At 40.6% G+C, this 26,368-nt stretch overlaps 1 protein-coding gene across 4 annotated transcripts; it reads left to right on the top strand.

Moving 5' to 3' along the window:
- Positions 1-323: 323 nt before the first annotated feature.
- dyrk2 (dual-specificity tyrosine-(Y)-phosphorylation regulated kinase 2) lies at positions 324-26,368 on the top strand. Of its 4 annotated transcripts, none has more exons than XM_085251195.1 (7): positions 324-481; positions 18,121-18,224; positions 23,332-23,674; positions 23,788-23,951; positions 24,500-24,889; positions 24,974-25,064; positions 25,659-26,368. In XM_085251195.1, the coding sequence occupies exons 1-7, from the start codon at positions 442-444 to the stop codon at positions 26,291-26,293; spliced, it is 1,767 nt and encodes a 588-aa protein (XP_085107321.1). In that variant the 5' UTR covers positions 324-441; the 3' UTR covers positions 26,294-26,368. The 4 variants fall into 4 exon arrangements, with proteins under 4 accessions (XP_085107321.1, XP_085107323.1, XP_085107322.1 ...); XM_085251197.1 differs by lacking the exon at positions 324-481 and adding an exon at positions 556-574; XM_085251196.1 differs by lacking the exon at positions 324-481 and adding an exon at positions 729-1,040.

Raw genomic sequence — 26,368 nt, 5'->3', positions numbered from 1 at the left:
TTTACATGATTAATTACTGTGTTTAATATTCATCATCACCAATGTACTATTTATCATTTGAAAATCTAATATAATCCCTTATTATTACTATTATTATTATTATTATTATTATTATTATTATTATTATTATTATCATTATTATTATCATCATCATCATTTATTGCTACTACTACTGTAACATATATCGGTGATTTAACAGTAAACTATTATAAATAACAAAATTAATTTATTATTTGTTTTTGTTTGTTTATATTTAAATGAGGCGATGGAAGCACTAATGCGTCTCTAATTGTCTCGGGGTCTGAAGGAGCGAGAGGAGGAGAAGTGGGAGGAGTAGGTAGAGGAAGAGGAGGGGTGGCTAATGGAGGAAGAGGAGGGGTGGCTAATGGAGGAAGAGGAGGTGTTCTGCACAGTTGAGTCCAGAGGAGAGGAGCGGCCGCCATGTTAACCAAGAAGCCCGTAACCTCGGTCCTTCCGACGGGTGAGCATACCCTTTGTATCCGACAGAAGGCACCTGAGCCGGGCCACGGTTGAGGAGATGCCCCAGTGTTTCTCTGGCTGTCTTTAACGGCAGGTAGTGAGTGAGACACGGAGGAGCAGAGCGGGGAGGGCTGGGGGCTGTGCTAGCTAAGTGGCTCCAGTACGAGCAGCCCTCCAGGCTCGCCTTTTTCGGTCTCTGCTCTTTAAATTAAGCATAAAAGCTGGGAGCTAGCTGGGCTGACAGCGGGAGAAGTGAAGGAAGGAAAATCAGCTCTGTCCGTCAGGTTAATTTTTAGCAAACAGATGAGAAGTGACAGCAGCAGTAGCTTTTCCCACAGTCTCTCCTTGCTCGGTTATTCCTTCTGCTCTCCGTCAAGCTGCCTTTGTCACCGTGCTACTCCTCGGTGTCCTGGCTCTCCTGGTGCCCTGTGTGTGATGTTAGCTTTGCTGGTTTCTGTGTGTTTTGCGTGTTTTCCGTTGCCGGGTAATTCTTGGCCTCCGGCTCCACGGACAGAAATAAATCTTCGGTCAGAGGTCAGTTGGTTTGCTCCACATTAAAGGTATGGTTTCCCCCTCCTATCACTTCCTAAAATCTTAAGGAGCTTGACAGCCTCACGCTGAGCGTTACAGCTGATATTCTGCCTTTATATTCATATAAGGATTCAGTGGCTTTGTGCTAGCATGGAAGCTCTTCATACACTCCTGGCGTCTGTGTTTGAACCATTAATACGAGATTAATTCGCTCTCCAGAGGTTTGACGATTGTGCTTGGTTTTATTTTTATTTTTTTTTATCATACACTTAATGTCAATAAATACTTTGATGGTTGGAGGCAGTTTCATTTTGCGTGATGAGCCTGATTGGTATATTAGCATTGCATTAATGCTGTTAGTGTGAGGAAGTCACAGCAGAAATTACTTATGGTATAAACAGATTAAAGGGCGTAGCCATCCATTTCTGCGTGGACTGTTGTTTTGAAGCCTGAAGGTTGGCCATAGTGGTTATTTTGAAGCTTTATTAGCCATAAACTCCTTTATTTACACTGATGCTATTTTTGGCTGGTGTATTCATAGACTTTTGGACATGTTGGATATAGACAGCCGCTGGTTTTTGGTCTGCTGTTTTGAAGCCACAGCTTTGGCCCATTTAGATGTTTTCTTGAAACCGGATGTGGGGTAGACTTGGGAAATTGTTAGCTTGGTTAGCTACTTTAATACTCTACTACTTTAAACCTTTGTTGCTGTTTTTTTTTGTTTGTTTGTTTGTTTAAGGACGTGACCCTATTTTGGAGCAAATGTATAATATGTACAATTTACTTTCTTGTTAAATAGGGTGCTGAAAAGGCATTTAAAAATATTAATGAGTTGTTAGCTGATGTTAGCGCTTGCTAGCATCATGATATTAAATGGAGTTCTAACTTTTGCTCATGGAAAATGTGTTTATATTTGAGCTAGGAAGTTGTTAGCTAGCCTGGTTAGCGAGGTACCAATTCACACTGTGATATAAAATGGTAGTCTAATCTTGGCTAGTGAAAATGGGCCTTAAATATACACACATGGATGTAAAAGCTAATGGTAGCCACAGGAGGGGTTACCTAGGGAACTATTCAGCAACTAGCTTGGTTGACAAGGTGATAACCAGGGTTACTGGGTTTTGGAAAACAGGCTTTATGTTTTGCTTATTGAGGTTTTGGAGACTCTTGACCACTAACCATGTGACTTAACTTATCCACCATTCTAGATGTGTGATAACTAAGGGAAGGGATCAAGTAAGTCCCCGATCACCCCAGTTGTGAGGTGGAAAATGAATATCATTTTTGTGAGCAATTTGTGGATTTTTATGGCAATCGTTGGAAAAATGATCGCTAAAGTCAGTCACGTAGGTCCCCTGGCAACTCACCTGTTGCTAGGGTAAAAGACCCCGACTAGTGTGCAAAAAACTTGTGATTGCTGCAGTCACAGTTTCAGTGGAAATGAATTGACTTGTGTACAAATTTCATCCAGCTGCTAAAACGCTGAAAAGTGCGACACAAAATGTAAATGGAGGTTTACCTTTAAAGTAAAAATTACACCTTTAACTTCATTTTTACTTTTCGTGTTTTTTTTTTTTTTTTTTTTTTTGTCAGTGTTGTAAATCGAACAATTTCTGCAGTCTCTCATAGTATAAGGCCCTTACTGGTCACCTGTGGCAATTTTATTTTGACTGTGTTGTTTACTGTCGTGTACTGTGGACCATACTATTTTTACTCTTTATCGTACTGGTAGCACAAAACAAAAAAATCCTTGTGGGATTTTTTGAGCATTAGTAACAGTCACACCAGTCTCAAACAACCCTTGTTTAAGAGTAGAATCACATACACAAACTACAGTCCCAGACAAAAGTTTAAGATCACTTGGGTGGGATTTGTATTTTGCATTGTTGGATCTTAACAAGGTTTCAAGTAGAGCTTCAACAAGAAGAAATGGGAGTGAGACAAAACATTTTTTTGAGGATGCAATTTATTGAAAACAACGCTTAAACTGAAACAGGCTATATATACACATGTATGTGTATACATACACATGCATGTATGTACGTCCTTATGGCATCTGAGGATAACGTAGGGATGTGTTGTGCAAGGTGAAACGAGTATTTCTTGTTTTCAAGATTTGCTCTTATTAACTTGGCACAGTAGTAGTAGTTCTTTTGACTTCCTTGATTGGTGTTGGCATATACCTCATTTTGGTAATAATATCTAGGTTTTGTTGTGCTGCCTGTTTCTGTTTGTTTTTACATAACAACCCAACTATTGTTACTGTTAAGTTGTTTTTCACAAGTTTATTTCAAACTGTGTTAACTAGAGCAGGGCGATATGGCCAAAAATATTTATCACGATATATATTTGAAAATTTGCGATAACGATATAACCGACGATATAATTGATGCGAGACAAAATACAACTCCACAACATTACTAGCGCAAAAAGACAACCTTCCATTTATTTTCACTTAAACAAGAAGCTGGTTTTTATGTACATTAAAGCTTTATAAAAATGTAACAGTGCAAATGCTAATTCCTTGCTGAAAGTTTAACCAAAAGGCATTTCCAGTAGAAATGGGGCTGACATATCCTGAGCAGAACCATGTATAATATCCACTGAAGTTAAAAAGAGGTGCTTTGCAACATTAAACTGCAGTGTGCAGTACGCATTTTTCGGACCATAAGGTGCACGGGATTATAAGGCACATTAAGCGAAACAAAGCAGTCAGATAAATCAAACTTTATTAAACTCATTCTTCTTGCTTCCTCCACTTCTGTACCATTGATTCATTAATGTTGAATTCTCTGGCAGCTGCTCTATTCCCATGTTGTTGCAGTCTATTAATGACTAACCTCATATTGTGGATGGATTATCTCAGTTGTTCTCCTGACTGAAGTTTGGTCCGTTTACAGCATCCTGCCATGCGATTGCATTTGTCTCTAACCATGAAGAACCTTCACGTTAACTTTTATAAGTGGAAAAGTGTTAGTGTTCGTCCTCCAGCTTCACTGTTTATGTTATGCTAACATAGCTGTGTCGCTAGCGATCACGTAGCACATCATTATATACCAGCTAGCCCAACTTCAGTAACCCTACAAACGTCACTGCTGTTTAGTTTCCTGTCTTCATTTATGTTGGAAGTGATAGCAGAGCTGTACGTTTGATTTTTTTCAGAAATCTCTCAGTCAGAACATGCTATATCATGCTTAGGTAACTAGCAAAACTAGCGAGCTAACTTCCGCTAGCTTCCTGCTAACTTCTAACTCCGTTAAATGTAATAACTTTTGTTTTCATGGATGCCTGGAAGTTAAACTTTATAGTTACACCTGGTAAAGCAGCAATGCTGATCATTTTATTAAAGATGAAAGAATTTAGACAGTTTTTAACTCTAAGTGATGCTGCAGTGTTGTTTGACCTGAAGCATACGGAGTTTAGGACCCAGATTACTCCCAGATTTAAGAGCATCTTAGTCCGACAAATACGACAATAACGACGGCTGCTTGCATGTTCTGCAAAAAAATGTGCTTTGTTGTGTATCTGACGGACAAACACCAAACCAGTTCCACATCACGGAAGTTGCACCATTTTTACAAACCAATTCTGGTTCATCTGTTTCACTCAACAATCGGCCATGTGCGTATGAAAAAAAAGGCACTGCGCATGCGCGTTTTACTCCCATTCTATCGCGATATTTCATTTTCCTATCGTTGCCTAACATTATACCGGTATTACCGTGAACGGTATAATATGGCCCAGCCCTAGTGTTAACTCATCTTCACTCTAATTCTACAATAAACATATTTAAAAGAAATATCACGTGCTTCATGAAATAAATAACAGGTAATTTAACCTTTTTAGGCCTCATATATACAGCAAGGTGTATGTCAGGCAGTTGTGCCAAATTTATTTGAAGCTTGTCTTGTGGATAATGTAAGGGTGTTATGTGTAGTAGCATGAAGTATATGCTTTGCAATGTATTATGCTATCTTTAGGAACTAAGACATTGCAGTTGAGTTTGATTGCACATTGCTGTATTCGGTTACAGTGATGTAAACAGAGGCAGGCAGCCAGATGTAACATAGCTCTGATATTATTGCTGTCATTTGCTCAAAGCCAGCGATGTGCTGTCAGTAATGAAGTTTAAACAGTGACTGATACAGAGTATAATTACTCTGTGATCACAGTCCTGTTTTTGTCATTTAAACTGTCAGACTTGTAGCAAGCTTTCCCTGCTCATCCCTCATCCTCGTCTAACCACCTGCTTTATAATCAGTTCATTAGCTGCTTGAATCAGAGTCTGTTTCCTGCTGTGTGCTGGCAGTTTGTGCCAGTTCATGCACTGTTTCCAGATCTGTGTCCCAGTTTCTCACTGTACACCAACAAGCATGGGGTGGATGTCGTAATGTTGATGCTGCGTGCTGACAAATGTCTGTTAAACTGGCTCTGCTGCAGCAGCACACGGGGTTTTAAAAGGTGCTTTTGAGAGGAGGGCGGAGTTTGCAACTGTCTCGGTTATCTGTGTCAAAGCAGATGGTGCCTGGTTATCAGAATACCCACATTCAGAGAGTTTCTGTCTTTGAAAACATCACAGCTGCTTGTTTACAAGTAGTGCTGATCATCACTCTCGCAGATAGATCGACAAACCTCGTTAATGTGGGTTTTTACCAGCTGCTGCTAATTAACAGTGATTCTGAAATGGAAAGGTTTGGATGTCATCGGGCTGATTTGTTCTTGTTTTCCATTTGAATGCACTACTGCTTAATTCTTGTTTCTTAACACGAGTTTTCCCAGTTTCCCTGTCTTTATCTTCATGTATCTGAGTGTCTGTGCCATAAAGTGACTAGTTTTGACTTCTAAAGGGCAAAAATAGGTGAAATTATGAATTTTCTGATATTAATTTTCTTGGTGATTTTACCCAGAAATCAGGTTTCAAAGTCCAAACAGTGAAAATGTGGCAGAATTTGTGGCTTTAAAATAAAAAGATGCTGCTGAAAGGGAAGTGAAAAGTTAAAAAGGCGAGGCAGCCTGAATAAGTATGATGACGGCATCCGATTTCCATAATTAAACAGAAACATGAATACCCAGCACATACCTGCCTCCTGAGGCGATAGGTTGATGCTTTAGTCCAGCTCTTGGTTTAACCGCTGCTCTTTAAAAGTAGAGTTTGGATGAATTACAGTTTGAAAAGTCTTCACATGTGTGACTGAACAGCAGCAGTACAAGTCAGTTTACACCTTCATGACTGAAACAGTTTGTTTACCCTCCTGCATAGTAATGTTAGCACACCACCAAAGGAACAGCAGCATGTGTTGATAAAAACATACAAGTAATTAATGGCTTTACTGCAATTTTTACACTTTGTAAAGCCACCCAGGTTCTGTTGGACCATTTGGCTGAGCACTTTTGGTCCCCGGGCTGCATGTTTGACACCTCTACATTAGTGGATTGCCCAACCAGAGTCCTAACAGCCAATCGGCAGCTTCAAAACTGAGGGACTTTGACTCCACAGCTGTATGTGCTGCTAAATTTGGGTGTCATTAACACCCAGCCATGGGCGTCTGTTTTTAAAAAAAAATTTTTTATGATACTTCACTCACTATTTTTACAGTGTTAGAAGTAGGGAATAGTGTAGAAGTTCAACTAAATGTCAGTGAGTCATCTACAGGACCCTGTGAGGGACAGCATGCTGTGACTTTGGGAGCTTCGTAGTTTTTTTTTTACCCACATCTTTTATATCTCCAGCACCTCTGCTGGCTTGTGACATTGCTGAGCGTCACAGCGCTGACTTTCCCACTCGACCGGTTGAGCAGCATGCCGAGCATGCCTGCCGGCTCTCTGGCATTTCCAGCTCGGTGTTGAGTTTGCATTCAGAGCGCTGCTTTTCCACTCCGGTAGCATGCATTTGTCGGGCTCGCAGCGAGGCAGGCTGTGTGCGCCTTCAGTACAGATCCCTGTTACACTATCAGTACGTGTTGCAGGAGCCCCTGCAGAGTTGATGAAGGGCTGAGAGCCCAGCAGGACACTGGATGGTCTGAGTTAGAGCCTGAGCTGCTCTGGAGATTTAACCTCTGCTTTTAATGCTTTTATTGGCTGATAATTTTATTTTTCTGACTGAAGCAAGGACTTTAACCCTTTAAAACCGGTCGGAGCGGGCACGCTCCGTTTTGTGTAACTATTTTTAAATCCCTGTAGAACTGCAACCACGTAAGCTAACGCAAAAAATTTTTTTGCATATGAAACCGGAGGAGTTGTACTTACACCTTATGCCATCAGCTTGTCCTTGGTCACGGTTCCCTTCCACACATAGCTTTGCAAAAACTGCATAAAAAGCGCTTGCAACAACAAAATCATAATATTCCAGAAACACGCTTTGCCAATCCGATCAGCTGTTCGTAACACTGCCTACGTTGGAACAGACGTCAGCCCGAACTATCGCCTATCCGCCATTACCTGGCCCGAAACCGAAAGTGATGTCACTTTCGCGGAAATGTATTTTTATTTTACCATCAGGGCCTCATAAGCCTATACTGGTGTTTTTAAAAGTTATGTTTGACTTTATGACTTTCTTTGTCATTTCTGGGATGCTTAGAGCTCAAATTGCACTGCTGGAAATAGTTTATTTTGATGCATATGCTGTTTTTTTGCAAATTTGCATTGTAATATTTATTTTCATTTTTCCTGCAGTATATAAAAATTGGTGTATTTCAAAAATAAAACTATGAAGACACTTAAAATAAATTTCCTGTGGTGGGAAACTATTTTGTGCAACTTTTTTGTATTTACAGTTAAGGCTGCTCGATTATGGCAAAAATGATAATCACGATTATTTTCACTGAAATTGAGATCGCGGTTATTTGACGATATTTATTTAACCCTTTAAGACCTACTATAGAACCAAGTCCGCCAGAGCTTATATTGTTTTTTTTACATGTTGTAGTGCCATTTTTGGGAGCATTTCAATTTGCTATGCCACTGTTATAGCCCATATTTTAATAATATGTATGCATTAAGTCCATAGTAACTACATTAATTGCAAAAAAGTGCAATAAACTACAAAAAAATTGAAAATCGTTTTTGGTTGTTTTACATATATTTCTACTTGAAGAAATTTAAGAGGTTTATCCCTCAAAACTTTAAATACAAAAAAGTTGCAAAAAATAGTTTACAACAGGAAATTTATTTTGAGTGTCTTCATAGTTTTATTTTGGAGATACACCAATTTTTATATACTGCAGGAAAAACGAAAAAACAATCCTATGATGCAAATTTGCAAAGAAAACAGCACGTGCATCAAAATAAACTATTTCCAGCAGTGCAATTCGAGTTCTAAGCATCCCAGAAACTATTCAGAAAAGTCAAACATGACCAGTATAGGCTTTTAAGGCCTACAAGTAAAAACTACATTTCCGTGAAAATGACGTCACTTCCGGTTTCGGCCAGGAAATGGCGGACATGCAATAGTTCACACTGACGTCTGTTTCACTGTGGGAAGTGTTACGAACAGCTGATCGGATCGGCGAAGCCTGTTTCTGGAATATTATGTTTTTGTTCCTGCAAGCGCTTTCTATGCAATTTTTGCAAAGCTATATGTGGAAGGAAACCATGACCGAGGACAAGCTGATGGCATAAGATGTAAGTACAACTCCTCTGGTTTCATATGCAAAACAAATTATTGCGCTAGCTTACACGGTTCAGGTTCTATGGGGATTTAAAAATAGTTACACAAAACGGAGCGTGCTGCTCTGACCGGCTTTAAAGGGTTAACAATGACTTTAAAAAATAATATAAAATAGTGTGCAACACCACTGAAGTTTTTTTTTTTTACCTCTCTTTTCAACCAACGGCAGTCACTCTCCTCTCCAAATAGTTTCTGCTTAGCTTTCAGATCTTCCTCGGCTCCTCTTAATCAGCAGTCTCCAACCTTTTTTGCGCCACGGACCGGTTTATGCCCGACAATATTTTCACGGACCGGCCTTTAAGGTGTCGCGGATAAATGAGGGAGGGGCTAATAATCGGCTCAGTCATTTTTAATGATCGTTGAAAGTCCAGATCGTAATCGTGATTAAAATTCGATTAATTGAGCAGCCCTATTTACAGTTTTGAGGGATAAGCCCCTTAAATTTCTCTAACTAGAAATGTATGTTTTAAAAAAAAAACAAAAAACGATTTTCAATTTTTTTTTTTGGAGTTTATTGCACTTTTTTGCAATTTATGTAATTACTATGGACTTAATGCAGACATATTATTAAAATTTGGGCTATAATGGTTGTATTGATGTATATCAACTTGAAATGCTCCCGAAAATGACACTACAGCATGTAAAAATATAATATAAGCTCTGGCGGACTTGGTTCTATGGTAGGTCTTAAAGGGTTAAGTTTCTTTCAAATTTGTTAAGTAAGAGTTGTAGTAAACATTAGGAGTCAGCTGATTTCTGTATTTTCAGGCCTGACAGAGACATGGATTATAAGTAATCAGACACTGATAACAAATATACACTGGCATTCAATATTAAATCTAATTGTCCACGTTCAGAGTAAAAGAAAAAATGTTTGCAAAGTTTATTGCAATGAATTGCAGCTAAACTAAAACTGTTTCCAAGTCGGCTTCAGAAAGTATCGCTGTACAATATCTGCTCTGAACCTCTGAAAAACACTATCCATCTTATAAAAATGGGGTAACCATCAGTGCATTTTCCTCGTATGTTTCCTCTTATTTATAAATGTATTTCAAGCTTCAGTAAATTAAACTGTATGTAAAAATAAAAGTCGTTTTGTGATCACAGTCGTGGTGATTTTCCTTTGGGTAAAATCCATAGTCTCTTTGATGGATGTCAAAAATGGTTATATGCAAGAAAAAACAGTTTTCACAGTGAGGTATATTTCTGTCCGTGTACATGCTGTCATAATGTGCAGTAAGGGCTCTCTTTGCTCCGTTGTTTCTCCATGATGAAATGCCTTGTATGTGTTTTTGTACAGTTTCTGTCATCCCTGGTTGTTGCTGTTTGCTTTTGCTCATTTCCTGTTTATTATATTTTATGAGCCAGATGTGATAAATATGGCTGAATCTGTCACTTTTACATGTTGTACTGCGTCTTCTTAGATAAAAGTCAACAATAACAGTAGTATTAAAGCACTTTCATTTTCCACTAAGAAACAAATATTAAACTTTGAGCTGTTTTTTGTGGCTGCCTGCTATCTTAGCTGCTAGCATGACCGTCCATTCTTGTTGTTAGCGTAGCTTTGGTCACTGTGCTCCTTTTCTCTGTTTGTGATTATGCCTTGAGCTTGTTCAAATTGCTTGTAGCAGGAGGCCGTGGGTAGCCCTGGCATGTATTTCTTCAGGTTGGCTGTGTCTGCCATAGGGCCTGGTCTGTCAGTCAGAACAGGTTGTTAAAGTTTGAGATGCTTCGGGGACAGACGCCTCTGTCTCCACAGTAAGGTGCATCCCTCAAGTATTTTTAGTGTAACGTTACCTACCGTCATGCATGTTTTCCATTACTCAAATGCTGTTGTGACTCAGAGAGGATGTCATGTTTATTAGCATCTTTGGCTTCAAACAGCAGCTTCGTTCATTTACTGGAACTTTTTCAGACTGTGGACACTTCTGCAAGCTAATTGGGTTTTACTCATGACAGGTAACCAATAATCGAACCGGAGATCTTTTGTTTGCTATGCTTATGCTATGTTCTGATCATTGAAAAGTCTCAGCAAGTCTCTGTGTGGCCAACAACAGACACACATTATGCCCATATCGTGGTCTAAACCAATCAGAGATAGTCAAAATTAAAAGTGCCTCAAAAGCTTCGAACTGAATATCTTACTTGGACTATCTGTTTATTTTATATATCTTGAGATATTTGAAGTTTAAATTTCAGCTCACTGAAGCACTTTAAGCACAATAACTTTTTCAGCACTGTATTTTTCGGACTATAAGGCGCACTTAAAATATTTTTATTTCCTCAAAAGTGCGCTTTATGTATGAATTTTGGTTGTGCTTACTGACCACAAACTGATTTTATGTAGTACATGGCGCTCAAAAATCTGTCAAAATGTTTTAGTATGACTTTGGTAAGCTACGAAGCCGTACCGCTTGATGGATTGTTGGAGCATTACAGCTACTGTAGTCAGGAGAACTTTGTGTTGACAATAGGGCTGCCTCAATTAGTCGACTAGTCACGATTACGTCGACTATCAAAATCATAGAATACTAATAGTCGACGCGTCGTTTGAAGCTTTGTAAGATCCCAAAAGACACAGGAATAAGTAGTAGGATTTAAGAGTGTAATAACGGACTGAAACAGAAGATGGCAGCACTGCATGTACAAGGATGCCAGCTGCCGTTAAACCCAGAAGAAGAAGCAGTGTCCGGTATCGTAGCTGTGTCCAAATTCAGGAACCGCATCCTTCTGTGCCCACATTTGTAGGCCGATTACGTTACAGCGACACGACGAAGACGGTCCAAATTCGAAGACTGACAAATGCGGCCCACAAATGTGCCCTTGATTTCCCCAGATTTGAAGGATGGGTCGGGTGTATACTTCGTGGCCCAGCCTATCCCAGAATTCATAGTGTGGCCCTGCTCAATTTTCAACTATGGCGGCTGCTAGTTAGTTTTAATATTACTGTTATTATTCTCTCTGGGTCACAAAATAAATGTGTAACATATTTTGAGGCAAGGATGTAGCTGTGTAAACTTGAAATATCTGCTCAGTTTATCAAGACACCGCATATTTTCAAAACGTCTGTTACCCACCAGCTCGATGGCTAGCCGGGGTTCAAGGCTCACTAAAGCCGGTGAGAACACCAGACTCCCAGCAAATCGTTTTCAAACCCACCGCCGTCTTTCGCTACTCAGGTTAAACATGATATACAAGTCACTTAGATAACTTAAAAATGTTATTGTTTGGCTTTTTTCAGTATTTTATTTGTTCCTGAGTAAATCGGTTTGGCTGAGATTAAAGTTATAGTTTTTACACAGCAGAATAAACGTCAAGCAGACAACAGACTTGAGGGGGGGGGGAAGGAACAAACTATCTTATCAAAAATGATAATTGGAAAAAAAAAAGGAAACATGCCTGCGGTTAGGGCTGCATGATTAATCGTTAGAAAATCGCGATCTCGATTCATACTTATGTGCGATCTCATTTCCAAATTACGACGATTTTAAAAAAAAAAAAGAAAAAAAAAAGACGACGACGATTGTACCGCATTTTGATCCGGGACGTAATCTGCATGAAAACAAGCGCTCACTCTTCCTGCTCAACAAATGACAAGGGCGGAGCCTTATACCACGTGATACAGAAGCTGTGGTGTGATGCTAAAATTAGCAGGGAAAAAACAACGGAGAGCACGTCAGGGATGACGAGAAAGTGACAGGAGAAAATCCGTCCCGGTCAACCACCAAAACATCAATAACAGGAACCTTATACAGCGCTTCCCTATACAGGTCGAACTTTCACAGGCACAAAGAAATTACGGAGGCTATCACTTATCACCTGACCAAAGATATGGCTCCCATCAACACTGTGCAAAACGAGGGATTTAGGAAAATGATCAACACCCTAGACAAACGCTACACAGTGCCGTCCAGCAACTATTTTTCTATTATTTTGTTGCACTACCTGCTCTATACACGCAGTGTCGAGCAACGGTGGAGACGGGATTTCAAGCAGTACAACATTTTGCAGCAACAGAAAAACGTGAGACATTTGTTGTTTTTAATGTTTATTTATTGTTTTTATGTTCAGTCTCAACTGTTATGAAGTTGATGTGCAGTTAATAAGTGCAATAAATATTTATACTGGAAAAGAAAATCGTGAGAGAATCGTGATATCAATTCTAAGCCAAAAAATCGTGATTCTCATTTTATGCAAAATCGTGCAACCCTACCTGCGGTGTCAAACATTTCAATCATTCATTTCAAATTCTCTTTTTTGTATGTCCATCTTCATTCAGCTTTTTTTTTTTTTTTTTTTTTGTTGTACATTAGCCATTTCCCCCAGTCCTTCAAAAAGCGTTCTTCCGTCAGTTTCAGTTTATATGTAAAGTTCTCCATCTCCATAATGTCCTCCACTGCTTCTTTCCTGGTGTCTCTGTCTTAAGCCAGTTTTTGGTGATGGCCTTCTTTGCTGTTGAAAGGAGAATCTTAGCCAAGTAACGATCCTTTACATCTACAGTACCTTCCAAGTATCCTAGATACAAAACAAGGCAAGTTCTGGGAATTATGTAACTAATATATCACAGAGAGCTGAGTGAATTTTGACCCAGGAAGTGTGAATGTTTCTGCATTTCCAGAAAATGTGTGTATGGTCTGGTTCATCCCATCCACACAGCCTCCAACACTGTTGTTGGGGGCGATCGTGGCTCAAGAGTTGGGAGTTCGCCTTGTAATCGGAAGGTTGCCGGTTCGAGCCCCGGCTTGGACAGTCTCGGTCGTTGTGTCCTTGGGCAAGACACTTCACCCGTTGCCTACTGGTGGTGGTCAGAGGGCCCGGTGGCGCCAGTGTCCGGCAGCCTCGCCTCTGTCAGTACGCCCCAGGGTGGCTGTGGCTACAATGTAGCTTGCCATCACCAGTGTGTGAATATGTTTGTGAATGGGTGGATGACTGGATATGTAAAGCGCTTTGGGGTCCTTAGGGACTAGTAAAGCGCTATATAAATACAGGCCATTTGTTGTGTATTGGTTTGTTTATTTTTAATCTTAGGTGTAATAAAGTAGCAAATTTGATTTTTCCAGATGAATTCTCTCCACTTTAATGATTGAGTTGTATTCTTATGTTCTTTCCATGTTTCATACCACACCTTCTCAGTGATTTCTTCATCCAGCTCTTTCCCCATTGTCCAGTTATATTTTAGATAGCAAGGAGCAGACGGCTGAGTTTATTAAACTCCACCGAAACAATCTGCAGTTGTCATTAAAATTTAATAAACCATCATCTTGTCTTTATTTTTAGTTAGCACATACCTTAAACACTTAAAGCTGTAAACTAATGATAGTTATATAAGAGCAGATGCATGCTGGTGCAATAAGCTGTACGTTTTATGTCCAATGGATGCATGATCTGATTAGTCGACTAAGTGCAAAAATAATTGGTGACTAATCAACTATCAAAATAATAATTTGTGGCAGCCCTAGTTGACAAGATTATTAATCATTTAGAAATCAATATTCTCTGTATGGACAGCAATTTAAAAAAAAAAAAAAAAAAAAAAAAAAAAAAAAGGAATGTGTAAAGCTGCGGTGTTAAGCGATGCGGATGAAAAATTTGTTTGCACCTAACTTTTGTGCTGGTGCACCTAAGAAAGGGGGGAAAAAAAAAAAAAAAAAGTTGGGCGCAACAGTGCAACTGTGGCAAAAAGTTAGTCTAGAGCCCTGATCTGACTACAGTGTTTCTGGCTAACTGATTAAAAGTTTTTTCCAATAAAATGTAATCAAATAGGCAAAAATGGCGGCTTTTTAAAATCCCAGTGTGACATAAAAGTTTTAGTTTTGGACTAACAAAAATTAGTCCACAGTCTCCGACTTCATCATGCAGTTGTTCGGCGTCCTGCGTCATGCCTTGTGGGCTTGCCGATGTGGTTTTGCCTCACCCTCCATGTCATCCTCATTAGCGGGATTAAGTTTGGATTAGAGGCGGAGAGCAGCAGTACGGTCCATCTGCCTGCTTCAACTTGCACCGACACATAAAGTCACCGGACGGTGGCCTGCAAGGGTCCTCTTTGTTTATCCATTTATTGTTTCCATGACGAGCCAGCGGAAGATTCTGATTTTCATTTCCAGCTGTTCGGAAAATATTTTAATGATCTGGAGCTTTCTGATTCACCGATGATTGAATTATTACAGAAATAAGCTCACAGGCACGACTCAACATAATGGGTGGGTTAGCTTACTGATCAGCCATCTAAAACAGAGTTTGGGCTGTTTTTGTTGAAACCAACTTTACTTGTGAAATCTGATAAATGCTGATTTTACTTCAGAATGAGGCTTTAAAAATATTTTATCCTGAGAAAGTTGAGCATCTACATGTGATATTTCCCAGGTAGCACATGGAAGTATCCTGTACCACGTCCATCTGTGCTGCAGGCATTTGTGTCTATAACCTCCTGAAACACAATCTGAAGCTCACAGCGTAAAGTCCTGATTGGCTGTGTGGAGGCGAAGAGTCAGCCACTGAACTTCTCTTTGTTGCTTTATGTTTTCATTTATTAGTTACGTTTCCCGTGAACGACCCAAAGTGGCAGAGAAGACATGAAAACTTTGACTGTTGTCAGACACCTTTTCCCTTTAAACTCCTTGGAGTCCTGTCACCGTTTTCGGGGGTTCAGGTCAGAGCTGTTTGAAATCTGCGTATTAACCCTGTGCAATCAGTATGTGGTAATGTTTGGCCTGCTCTTGTTTATATCACTGGTTCCCCTTTAAAAGTGATGTGAAAGTGACTGCTTTGCTCCCTCAGAGGCAGTTCTTAAGTTAACAGACTCTGCTGGTTGCTGAGTTTTGATTTCCTGCTTCTCCTTTTTCACGTCGTCACTCTGAGTCGGGCCGTGAACCATTGACAGCAGCAAAAGCTGATAAGTGTCTTGTTTAAAGTCCAACATGCTTTATCACCCAGCGGCTGTTTAAACTTTTGGCTCTTCAGTTAAGAAGACACTGTGACCTCTGACCCGTGCATCGTGTTGCTGTCGTCATGTTGCTATTAAAGAAGGTGAAGCTGCAGAGGGAGAGGCAGAGAGGTAGGCACTGTGTTGGAGATTACGAGGCTAAATTAAAACCTTCATCCTCCTTAGACTCTATAGGACTGACTCCAGAATGAACAGGATTGCTTTGGGTCAGTCCAGTCCAGAGCTATTTGAAGGCATTTAGCAGGACGGTCAATGAGCTGTTTACATGCGGACTGGTAGCTAAGCTTTCAGCCACTTCAAGCTTTCTTATGCTGTATTTACATGGTACTGTACAGACTGCAGTGTTTCCCACAGGTTTATTTTTGGCACATGTGTATGTTTGTGTATGTGTCAACACAAAGTTTTTACACATTCGTCACCTTTACATGTTTCAGGTACCAAATTAATCTTGGACAAAAATAACCCGGGTAAATAGAGATCGACAGACCACGTGACTTTCGCACGTTGCATTGTAAGTACGAGTGGCAGCAAAATTAAAATACTGCATCAAGCGCTAGCATTTCCAGCACCAGTAACCATTAATTCTGCGGTTTTAATCCCTACCTGCATTTTATTTGCTCTGAAAACAGTTATGTACAAAATGAAAGGAGAACACGGCAGGTCCGTACAAAGACAGACTTGACGAAAAGGCTATCTTCGCTCTGGAGTACTGGAAGAGAGAGGGGGCAGCGACAGTCGCTTTTCTTTCCAGTGAAAGGGATTTCTTGTACCACCGTGCATTTCGGGATTTACCCCGCAATCCAAGCCCTCCGTTGCCTCTTCGTGACTTCGGAAACATGACTTGAACAATTTTTCTTCCACGAAGGAATCCGATAAAAACCAATTGCTTTACCCATTGGCTTCCAGTGGCTGTCATGCGACTGGCTATAGCAGTTAATAATACAACAGCTTCTTGCCATTTTTTGTGTCTGTTTATCTCGGTGTGACTGCTGTCTTGTAAAAGCCTGTGCGCGCTAGCCACTTGTACCCACAATCCTTTGCGGTTTTACCCTGGAAATGACGCCACATTTTCGATCGCTATACAAAATGCAGTTTTTAAATGATTATTTCATTCATTAAGAAAAAAAAACATATCCAAAGCTAACTCATCTCATGTGAAAAAGTAATTACCCCCTCTAAGTCATAAATTAACTTTTATTGTCTGATTTCTGCCAGATCTGTTGAATTATTAAATTGCTTAAATAGAACCTGTATGATAAAGTGAAGTAGCCTAAAAGATCTCAAAAAGCAACAAATCATCCCAGGATCTAAAGAAATGGATGCGAAAGATCTGCTGGTCTGCTGCCGCAGCTCATCTGCTGCGAGTTTCAACGTGTTTTGCATTCAGAGATGCTCTTCTGTATACCTTGGTTGTAACGAGTGGTTATTTGAGTAAATACTGCTTTCCTGATTGAAGTTCAGCAGGTCATCTTGACCATGTCTGAGTGCTTTGGGGTGCTGCTGTGTGATTAGCTAATTGGATAACAATTAAATAAAAATAAATGTTAGAAGCAGTTTACTCGCAGCAATTCAACTGCAAAAACCAGAAGAACATCATCTTTGTTACCTTGTGGCAGCGTGAAAAGGGTTTTTGGTGCAGTGATTAGATGGTACAATACAAACAGGAAATGTACACAAGGTCAAAGACTACAGCATCACAGAAAAAAGCTGTGGAGTCAGATTTCTCTTGTTCCAGGAAATAAAAAAGAAGATTAAGAGTTAAGTTTATTCGTACAGCTCTTATCAAATGCAGATAACTTTCTTTAAAATTGAGAACTGGGGCATTAAGCTGTTTGAGTTTTATCAGCATGTCTAAGTAGGTAAAAATTGAAAATGATATACTAAGCTAATTCAGATTTAAAAATAAGTAAGTAAATGGTGATATTTTTATGACAGTTTTTTGCAAGAAAAGTTACAGATTAACTTTTCTTGCAAAAACTGCATAAAAATCAGCAGATCTTCACATATGTGAAGCTGCGTCTGTAGAATGTTTACAGATATTGTTTCAAGATATTTAGTTAATAACTGTAGCTCCTGTGCTGCTGGAATAACTGGAGGTTTTTCCATTCTTCCCATTCCTCCACCATGGTGTGAATTCAGCTCATTTTATCTTCGTAGACAGCACAGTGCTGAGTTGGTCTAAAACCTCTTAAAACCACAGTTTTAGTCTTCATTTTCGTGATACTGCCCAATAAAGGTTGTGTAACTCGTCAGGTTTCCCATCTATGACTTAAAAAAAATCCATCTTGGCTTCCTCCTGAGGCTAAAACACTCAAATTAAGAAACTTTTTTTTTTTCAGCATTTTCTTTTCTTTTTTTTTTTTTTTTTGTTTGTTTGTTTGTTTGTTGTCCAAGCAGGACTAGTTGAAACACAGGCATTGGTCTTTATGATGTAAAAGGCATTAAAACACACATGACAATAACAAAGCTGTCATATAATCATCTTTTCTCACTCTTTCAGGCAAAACGGGCGAGCCGGTCTACTCTCCCGGTCACAACGGCTCTCAGGCCACGTCGCCTGCCGCCCTGCCCCCACTTCGCAACAGTAACCACCATCATTTGACGGTATGGCTGCACACTGCTTTATCATTTATTATTTTCACTTCTTTGTCATTGTTGTGTTCAAAATAACACATGTGAAGAGCATAAAGCGGATATCATGCCTAAGTATCTGGACTTCTTCCTCTTGATCTCAGAATCTTTAAAACTTAGATGAACTGTGAGTAGTTTGCTCATTTAGGTTTAACCAAAATTCACAAACTGTGTAAATGTGCTTTGATGAAATTAGTACTCAAACTGTGTTTTCTTTTACCAAAATACAAAATTTTTCTTCCAACTAGGCCAATTATGCTTTACCTACTTTTAATGTTTGAGGTGACAGTGTTGCTGCAGTTCTAGGAAGCCCTTATTATACAAAAGCTTTCAAAGAGCCGCCTGGTAAAACAAACGGAAGAAGAAAAAGACTATGAACCCTGCACGCAGCAGGCTGTCAGGGAGCGAGGGGAGAGAGCAAGCCATGCGCCGCCCTAATTGGCTTTATGTGAACGCAGGTGAGACTCGGTAGTCTATCAGCACAGAGGATGAACCACAGAGCAAGGGCAGGATAATAATGATGATAGAAAAAGTTGAAAAAAAGCTGCCTAACAAGGTTTTGAACAACGATGGTAGCATGCAGAAGTCATTCAGATCGCTCTATCAGAATCAGAAAGTCATTATTTATCCCTAAAGGGCAATTATTTTATATTTGTTTATCTGCTCTTGGCTCTGTGTGATGTCACGAATAGGGAATGTCACTAATAAGGTCATTTGAGTACCTCAGACTAGTTTATATCCTCTTTTACTGTGTGGTTCTTTTTTTTTTTTTTTTTTCTTTTTTTTTTTTTCTTCCCTATTCTCTTTCCGCTCTCAACAAATCGGGGTTGATGGCTTCCCCTCCAACAGTGTCTTCCTGTTAATAGGGAGTTCTTCCTTTCCACCATCACAGAGTGCTTGCTCACAGGCAGTCACCTGACCATTGGGGTTCTTTACCTTACAATACACATGAAAATTAAAATTGAGCAGTCTGCTGAGCTGAATAGAAGCTCCGCTCTCCTCCTGCTGTTCAGATCTTCTGTTTGTGGGAGGCTGCCAATCAGGAGATTAAAGGAAGTGGATGAACTACACCAATGTAGGGGTGGGCGACATAAACGATATACGATAGAAACGATATAAATTTGGCTAACGATAGAGCGTTATAGTCAAAATCTCTATCGCGCATGTTGATGATGTCATCAAGCTGTGCCTGTTTTGGTCGAAAGCATCGCAGCGTGTCACCACCCGATCCGTACCAGAAACCCAATCGGTACCCCGCATGCGCGAAAGGTTTCTACTTCCGGTCGTAGCGTTTTACGATAGTTATGAGTCAGAGTATCTGTTAAGATGTTAAGAATAACAAGTATATCTTAAAATGTTTGCAATAATGAAGCATTTCAGTACAATGTAGACAAAAACGAAAAATAAAAAGAAAGTTACGGATCAGGACTCTCCGATCCTTACTGCGCATGTGTAAAGTCTGACCGTACAAATCGGGTCTACCCGATCCGTACCGCGCATGTGCAGATGTTTTCTTCTTCTTCTGTTCGTTTAATGGCAGTTTACTCCCCAGTGTACGAGGATACCGCCACCTGCTGACCGAGCGAATAAACCCTATTATAAACTGAATTATCGTCATTACAAACGTGTGTTAAATCTGATTTAGTGATAGTCGAGTGTGTTTATGCTTGTCTGTGAGGAGAGGATTGTTGGAATAGTGATGATGATGTCCGCTATCACTGTCAATTGTCAGTAAACACTTCATCTGGCTGATGAATCTACACGTGAGATATTACAAAGTCTGCATTATTAACTCTGTAATTAGGCGCCATTCTTCTTATTTTACGGCGCTGTTGCTCAATCGGGGAACGCTCTCTGTTGAGGAGAAAAGCATGAATTTCTTTGTATACGGATTATCCATTGTTTAAATGTCCCGGGCAGTCGAAAAGGAGGCAGAGCTGTTGAGAAATGCTAGGAGCTAACTGGGCGATAACAGTATCATTCAAATATATTGAATGTCGCAATGTTGGCAAAGAGAGGAAGTGACGTAAGATTTGCGCATGCGGGGTACTGATCGGGTTTCCGGTACGGATCGGGTAGTGACACCGCGGCTAAAACCATTATCATCTGCAAATTATGGCGGGCGACAGTCATAGTAAAGAGATGAAGCACTTTTGAAATATGGGGAAAGCCAAAAACTGCGCTTCCTCCACTTCCGTAACATTGATTCATTAATGTTGAATTCTCTCGCAGCTGTTCTATTCCCGCGTTGTTGCAGTATATTAATAACTAACCTCGTATTGTGGATGAATAATCTCAGTTGTTCTCCTGACTGAAGTTTGGCCCGTGTATAGCATTCTGCTATGCGATTGCATTTGTCCCTGACCACCAGAATCTGTCACGTTAACTTTTATTGAGTGGGGGAAAAAAGTTAGCGTTCATCCTCCAGCTTCACTGTGCTAATGTTATGCTAACATAGCTGTGTCGCTAGCAATCACGTAGCACAACATTATATACCAGGTAGTCCAACTTCAGTAACCCTGCAAACGCCACTGCTGTTTAGTTTTCTGTCTTCATTTATGTCGGAAGTGGTAGCAGAGCTGTACGTTTTAATTAGTTTCAAAAATCTCTCAGTCAGAACATGGTATGAGATGTTTAGGTGGAAACTAGCGAGCTAACTTCCTGTTAACTTCTAACTCCGTTAAATTTAATAAATTCTGTTTTCATGGATGTAAAACTTAATTGTTACACCCGATAAAGCAGCAACGTTGATGATTTAATTAAAGATGAAAGAATTTAGACCGTTTTTAACTCTTAGTGTTCGTTTGGCTTTGGGACCTGAAGTGGACGGAGTTTTGGACCCAGATTGCTCTGCGAAGCTCCTCACTACGGCAGCTGTAATGCTCTGACAATCCATCAAGCAGTGCGGCTTACCAAAGTTGTACTAAAACATTTTTTAACAGATTTCTGCACGCCAAAATCAGTTCGAGATCAGTAAGCACAACCAGCATTCATACATAAGGCACACTCTCGATTTTTGAGGAAATTAAAGGATTTTAAGTGTGCCTTATAGTGTGGAAAATATGTTATACAGAAGAAAATAATATATCGTGATATATATCGTTACCGCACGTGCTTCAAATTATATCGCAATATGAATTTTAGGCCATATCGCCCAGCCCTACACCAATGCCTACTTTAAAATAAATACCGTAACTGTGAAGCTGTTACCAAGAAGAATGTGAATCTGATCCAGTTTAATTATAAACATTAAGTCTGCTAGTGTGCCTCAGGTACATGGTTTTATTCTGATAGTCATCAGCAGGTGAATAACAGAAAAAGTGATGAACAGATTAGCGGCAGATGTTCTGCTCAGACCTTTGTGGTCAGCAGCTTCGTGCAGGTCGTGATTTTTTTGAGTTTGATTCAGATTCTGCAGCTCAGGGTTTTGTCCCGTTCATCTTGGCTCATCGTTGGGAGAAATAAGCTGGTGAAGTCATCTGTCGGTGTTGGCGTGTTAGCATACTGTTAGCGCCAAGAAGCAGCACTTCTGTGCACCAGCCTGCTGCAGCCACATGGCTAATAATAGCCTCCTGTGCCAGGATGCTTTAAACAGCTAAATGGTTTATAGGCTGGTGTGAAGAGCAGACACACGCACACACAAGACTAATGCTATAAAAGAAATAATGCATCATTTATTTGCTCTGTTTATTTTATCGCCACTTTTGTACACGATAATGACGTTTCCTGTGGCACGTCAGTGGAATCTCTTACCAGACATTAACATTGATGTCCAGGACGGCAAATCGGAGGCTTCTTATCACTTGGAAAAAGTCACATGTTTAATCAAGGAGCAAATATTAATTGTCAGAAACTGATCTTCCAGCCTCAAGTAATTTACCTGCATTAGTGTGCCTTAAATACAGTGTGCCTTATGGTCTGAAAAATATGGTACACAAAAGAAAAAATAAATAAAATTAGAGCTCAGCATATAAAAACATTAAGAATTTTATTGCATTATATTAATGAGGGCAACCTAACGACAAGTGAACCCTGGAAGAAATAAAATCTTATATTGGGGCAAATTCTTTAATCACAGTTGACTGATAATTCTGTACCGGCAGTTTTTATTTCTCAGTAACGATTGAAATGAACAGAAATGTTGATTATTCTTCAAAATAACTGCCTGAATATGTACCTGGACACAATTCAAGATGGGTGTCCAGTGGCTAACCTTTCACCTGAAAGAACTCATTTCCCAGCCCTCTTATATAAAACCATTTAAAAACATGGAAATATTACACCTAGCTTTTTTATGTATGTTTAATAATAAAAATAAATAATCTGCAGATTAATGAATAATGGAAATCCTTGAAGGAAAGAAGCAACATTTGGCTGACTGAGTCGAGGTGTAGTCAGGTAAGGGAGGAGTCAGCAGAGCCACATGTCATCTTATATGTCACTGTAGCTGCTGAGACACACACACAAACCTGTTTGTGTGAGTGTTTCATCTCCTGATTTTCATCCTCATGTTTGTGCCACCGTGTCCTCAGCTGCCGGGTCACGAGAACACACACTTACTGTGTTTTTGTGTTAAGCACCAGGTCTTTGAACCAAGCCGCTCTGCCGTGTGTGTGTGTGTGTGTGTGTGTGAGTGTGAGAAAGCACCTCTGTTATCTGAAAGGACCCAGGTGTGCTGGTCACCACAGCAACGGGGAGTGACTCAGTGAGCAGGAGACAAAGGGAGACAATGAGACGGAGACGGAGGCGCCTGTTAATCAGAGGGGGATAATTTCCCGGACACAGTTCATCTTTCCGGGAATAGTTTTTGTCTAATTCACTCATTTCTGGGTGTTAATTATCCACGTTTCTCTGAGAGCGCACGTCCAGGTCCATATTTGGATGACACGCATCAGAAAATGAATAATTAAAAGGAGAAAAATAAAGTCCCAGAATCTAAACTTAAACCAAAGACGACATAAGTGGTCATAAAGTGGCCACCTGCTAGTTACTGTTTTTAAATAAACCTCGGTTTCCTCGGCTCAACTTGCAGAGGACTCTCTCTTATTTTTAGCCAATATTTCCCTCTGTTTTCGGTCAGGGAGGCTCTAAAGTTGCGATGTCGGACGCCGTCCAGCTGTCATCGCAGTCGCAGGGCCATGTCACTCAGCTCTATGAGGAGAACACCAACAAACGCCCGGTGCTGACCTCCCAGCCCAATGGGCTGGCTCCAATCAGCTCGTCCCGACCTGGCTTGCCGCTGCCAGACCGGCAGACCTCGACGTCAGAGCCTGCCCACCACCACCGCCAGAGCAGCGCAGCCTCCAACAAGTCGACGGACAGCAAGCCGAAGGTCAACCCCATGACCCCGGAGCAGGCCATGAAGCAGTTCATGTCCAAAATTTCGTCATTCGAGCAACACGAGATGTTCAGCTATCCCGAGGGTGAGTGTCCCTAACCACTCCGCCTGCAGATGGTCGTTCTGATTGATTAGAGGTCGGGTGTATTGACAGGAGAGAACCACCAATAACTGATCAATCATCTGCTTCCTCCTCAGTGTATTTTGTTGGCCAGAATGCCAAGAAGAGGCAGGGGGTCCTCGGTGGAGCCAACAACGGGGGCTATGACGATGATCAGGGGTCTTACATCCATGTACCACATGACCACATCGCATATCGCTATGAGGTCTTGAAGGTCATCGGCAAGGGCAGCTTTGGACAGGTATGACTGCTGACCCCCCCCTAATTTCCTGTTTTTAGTCTCTGAATTTTTTTTTCTTTTTTTTTTCTTTAAGATTATTTTTGTTGACTTTTTATTAAATTTTGTTTGCGGTTATGTTTAGTTCCTGACTTTTTAAGAGTGATGACAAGTTTTAGCGTCTTTGTGGTAATAATTTTTAACCTTAATGCCTGCAGAAGATTCCAGATGTTGTAGTTTGTAGCAAAGACAGTAGAGATGGTTATTACACAGCTTAGCAGCTGAGCTTTGTTTGCTTTATAAAGGAATGCCACAACAAAAGGTTATGAGTCTTCATGTTTAATTTTAATATGAATTTTTTAATAGAGAAATAACAGTTGTAGAATAGAACCAGGAAAACTATGAATATTAAAAATATCTTTGCATACTCCTCTATTCCGAGACTTTAGTTGGTGGGGTTTTTTTGGGGGTTTTTTTTTGTTTTTTTTTTGTTTGTTTTTTTGTTTTTTGACATCAAGAATATCTAATCTAAGATTAATGACGGCGTCATGCTCTTCCTTTTCCTCCTGCAGGTGGTGAAGGCCTTTGACCACAAGACTCAGACACATGTGGCTCTGAAAATGGTCCGCAACGAGAAGCGCTTCCACCGGCAGGCAGCGGAGGAGATCCGCATCCTGGAGCACCTGAAGAAGCAGGACAAGGATTCGAGCATGAACGTCATTCACATGCTGGAGAACTTCACCTTCCGAAACCACATCTGCATGACCTTCGAGCTCCTCAGCATGAACCTGTACGAGCTCATCAAGAAGAACAAGTTTCAGGGCTTCAGCCTCCCGCTGGTCAGGAAGTTTGCCCACTCCATCCTACAGTGTCTGGATGCACTGCACAAGAATCGCATCATCCACTGCGATCTCAAGCCCGAGAACATTTTACTGAAGCAGCAGGGACGCAGCGGCATCAAGGTCAGCTGCTGTAAACAAATCAGAGGAAAATCCCCTTTCTTCACTTCACAGACCCTTTCAAACTGCTTCTCTTTCTCTCCTCAGGTCATAGACTTTGGTTCCAGCTGTTATGAACATCAGAGGGTTTACACCTACATCCAGTCCAGGTTCTACAGAGCACCGGAGGTTATTCTGGGTAAGAAAAACACTGAGAGCAGCGTTTCCTTTCGCATATGGAAGACAAAATAAACTGGCACGTTATAAGTTACTCAATAAAGGAATAAAAGCCATTAAATAAAAAATAATATTAAAAATATAGAAGAAGACTGAATTTAGGGAAACTGATTTAAACATTTTAAATAAATAGTAATAAAATATATATAAAATTACGTATTTAATTTTTTAAAAAAGGTTTTTAACCAAACTAGTCATCGCTTTTGAGCTCTGACAGCAGAGGTTTTTTTTTTTTTCACTTTTAAGATAATGTACAGAATAAAAGCTTGTTATTCTGACTTTAAATGAGAACCAACCAGCGACTTAAAAAAACAAAAAAAACCAACAACGAACGTTTCCCTTTAAAATTAATGTGCATCAAGTTATCTTTGCAATTTAATAATAGATATAGTTATTATTACTTGCATTCTGATGTTTCAGGAAACTCTTGAAAGCAGTTCATCGCAGGAAACGGTCTTTGGACTTCCTGAATGTGACTGCTTTACTTTTTGTTTGACCGACTAGCCAATAATGACACAGGCTGGATTTGATGGTGACCCTCTTTCTTCTCTTCCAGGCTCCAGGTATGGGATGCCCATCGACATGTGGTCTCTGGGCTGTATCCTTGCCGAACTGCTCACTGGTTACCCCCTGCTGCCGGGCGAAGATGAAGCTGACCAGCTTGCCTGCATCATCGAACTCCTGGGAATGCCCACTCAGAAGCTCCTTGACGGCTCCAAGAGAGCGAAAAACTTTGTGTCATCAAAAGGCTACCCACGGTACTGCACCGTGACCACGCTACCCGATGGCACCACAGTGCTGAACAGCGGGCGCTCGCGGCGGGGAAAAATGCGCGGCCCCCCGGGCAGTAAGGACTGGAGCACGGCGCTGAAGGGCTGCGATGACGTGCACTTCATCGACTTCCTCAAACAGTGTCTAGAGTGGGACCCGGCACTCAGGATCACGCCCAGTCATGCGCTTCGGCACCCGTGGCTGAGGAGGCGGCTTCCAAAGCCTCCGTCAGGAACCACGGCTGGAGAAAAGACCTCATCGTCCAAACGTGGCACGACCACTACTGATGGCGCCATCACCTCCATCTCAAAGCTCACCACCACGTCATCCTCCTCAAAAACCAGGACTAACTTAGCAGCTATCACGGACGCCAACGGAAACATCCAGCCGAGGACAGTGCTGCCCAAACTGGTCAGCTGAGAGTGAATGCACCCCACTCGCTGCAGGGAGGATGGCAAACCAGCCGAATAAAATGGTTTCGTCCAGTTTGACAAA

The sequence above is a fragment of the Mchenga conophoros genome, linkage group LG17 (genome assembly GCF_057382185.1).
Source record: "Mchenga conophoros isolate Kocher_MC1m ecotype Shallow Benthic linkage group LG17, M_conophoros_male_GT1.1, whole genome shotgun sequence".
In the NCBI taxonomy this organism is placed as follows: Eukaryota; Metazoa; Chordata; class Actinopteri; order Cichliformes; family Cichlidae; genus Mchenga; species Mchenga conophoros.
The sequence above is the reverse complement of the archived record's forward strand: the minus strand, read 5'-3'. Positions and strand labels throughout refer to the sequence as shown.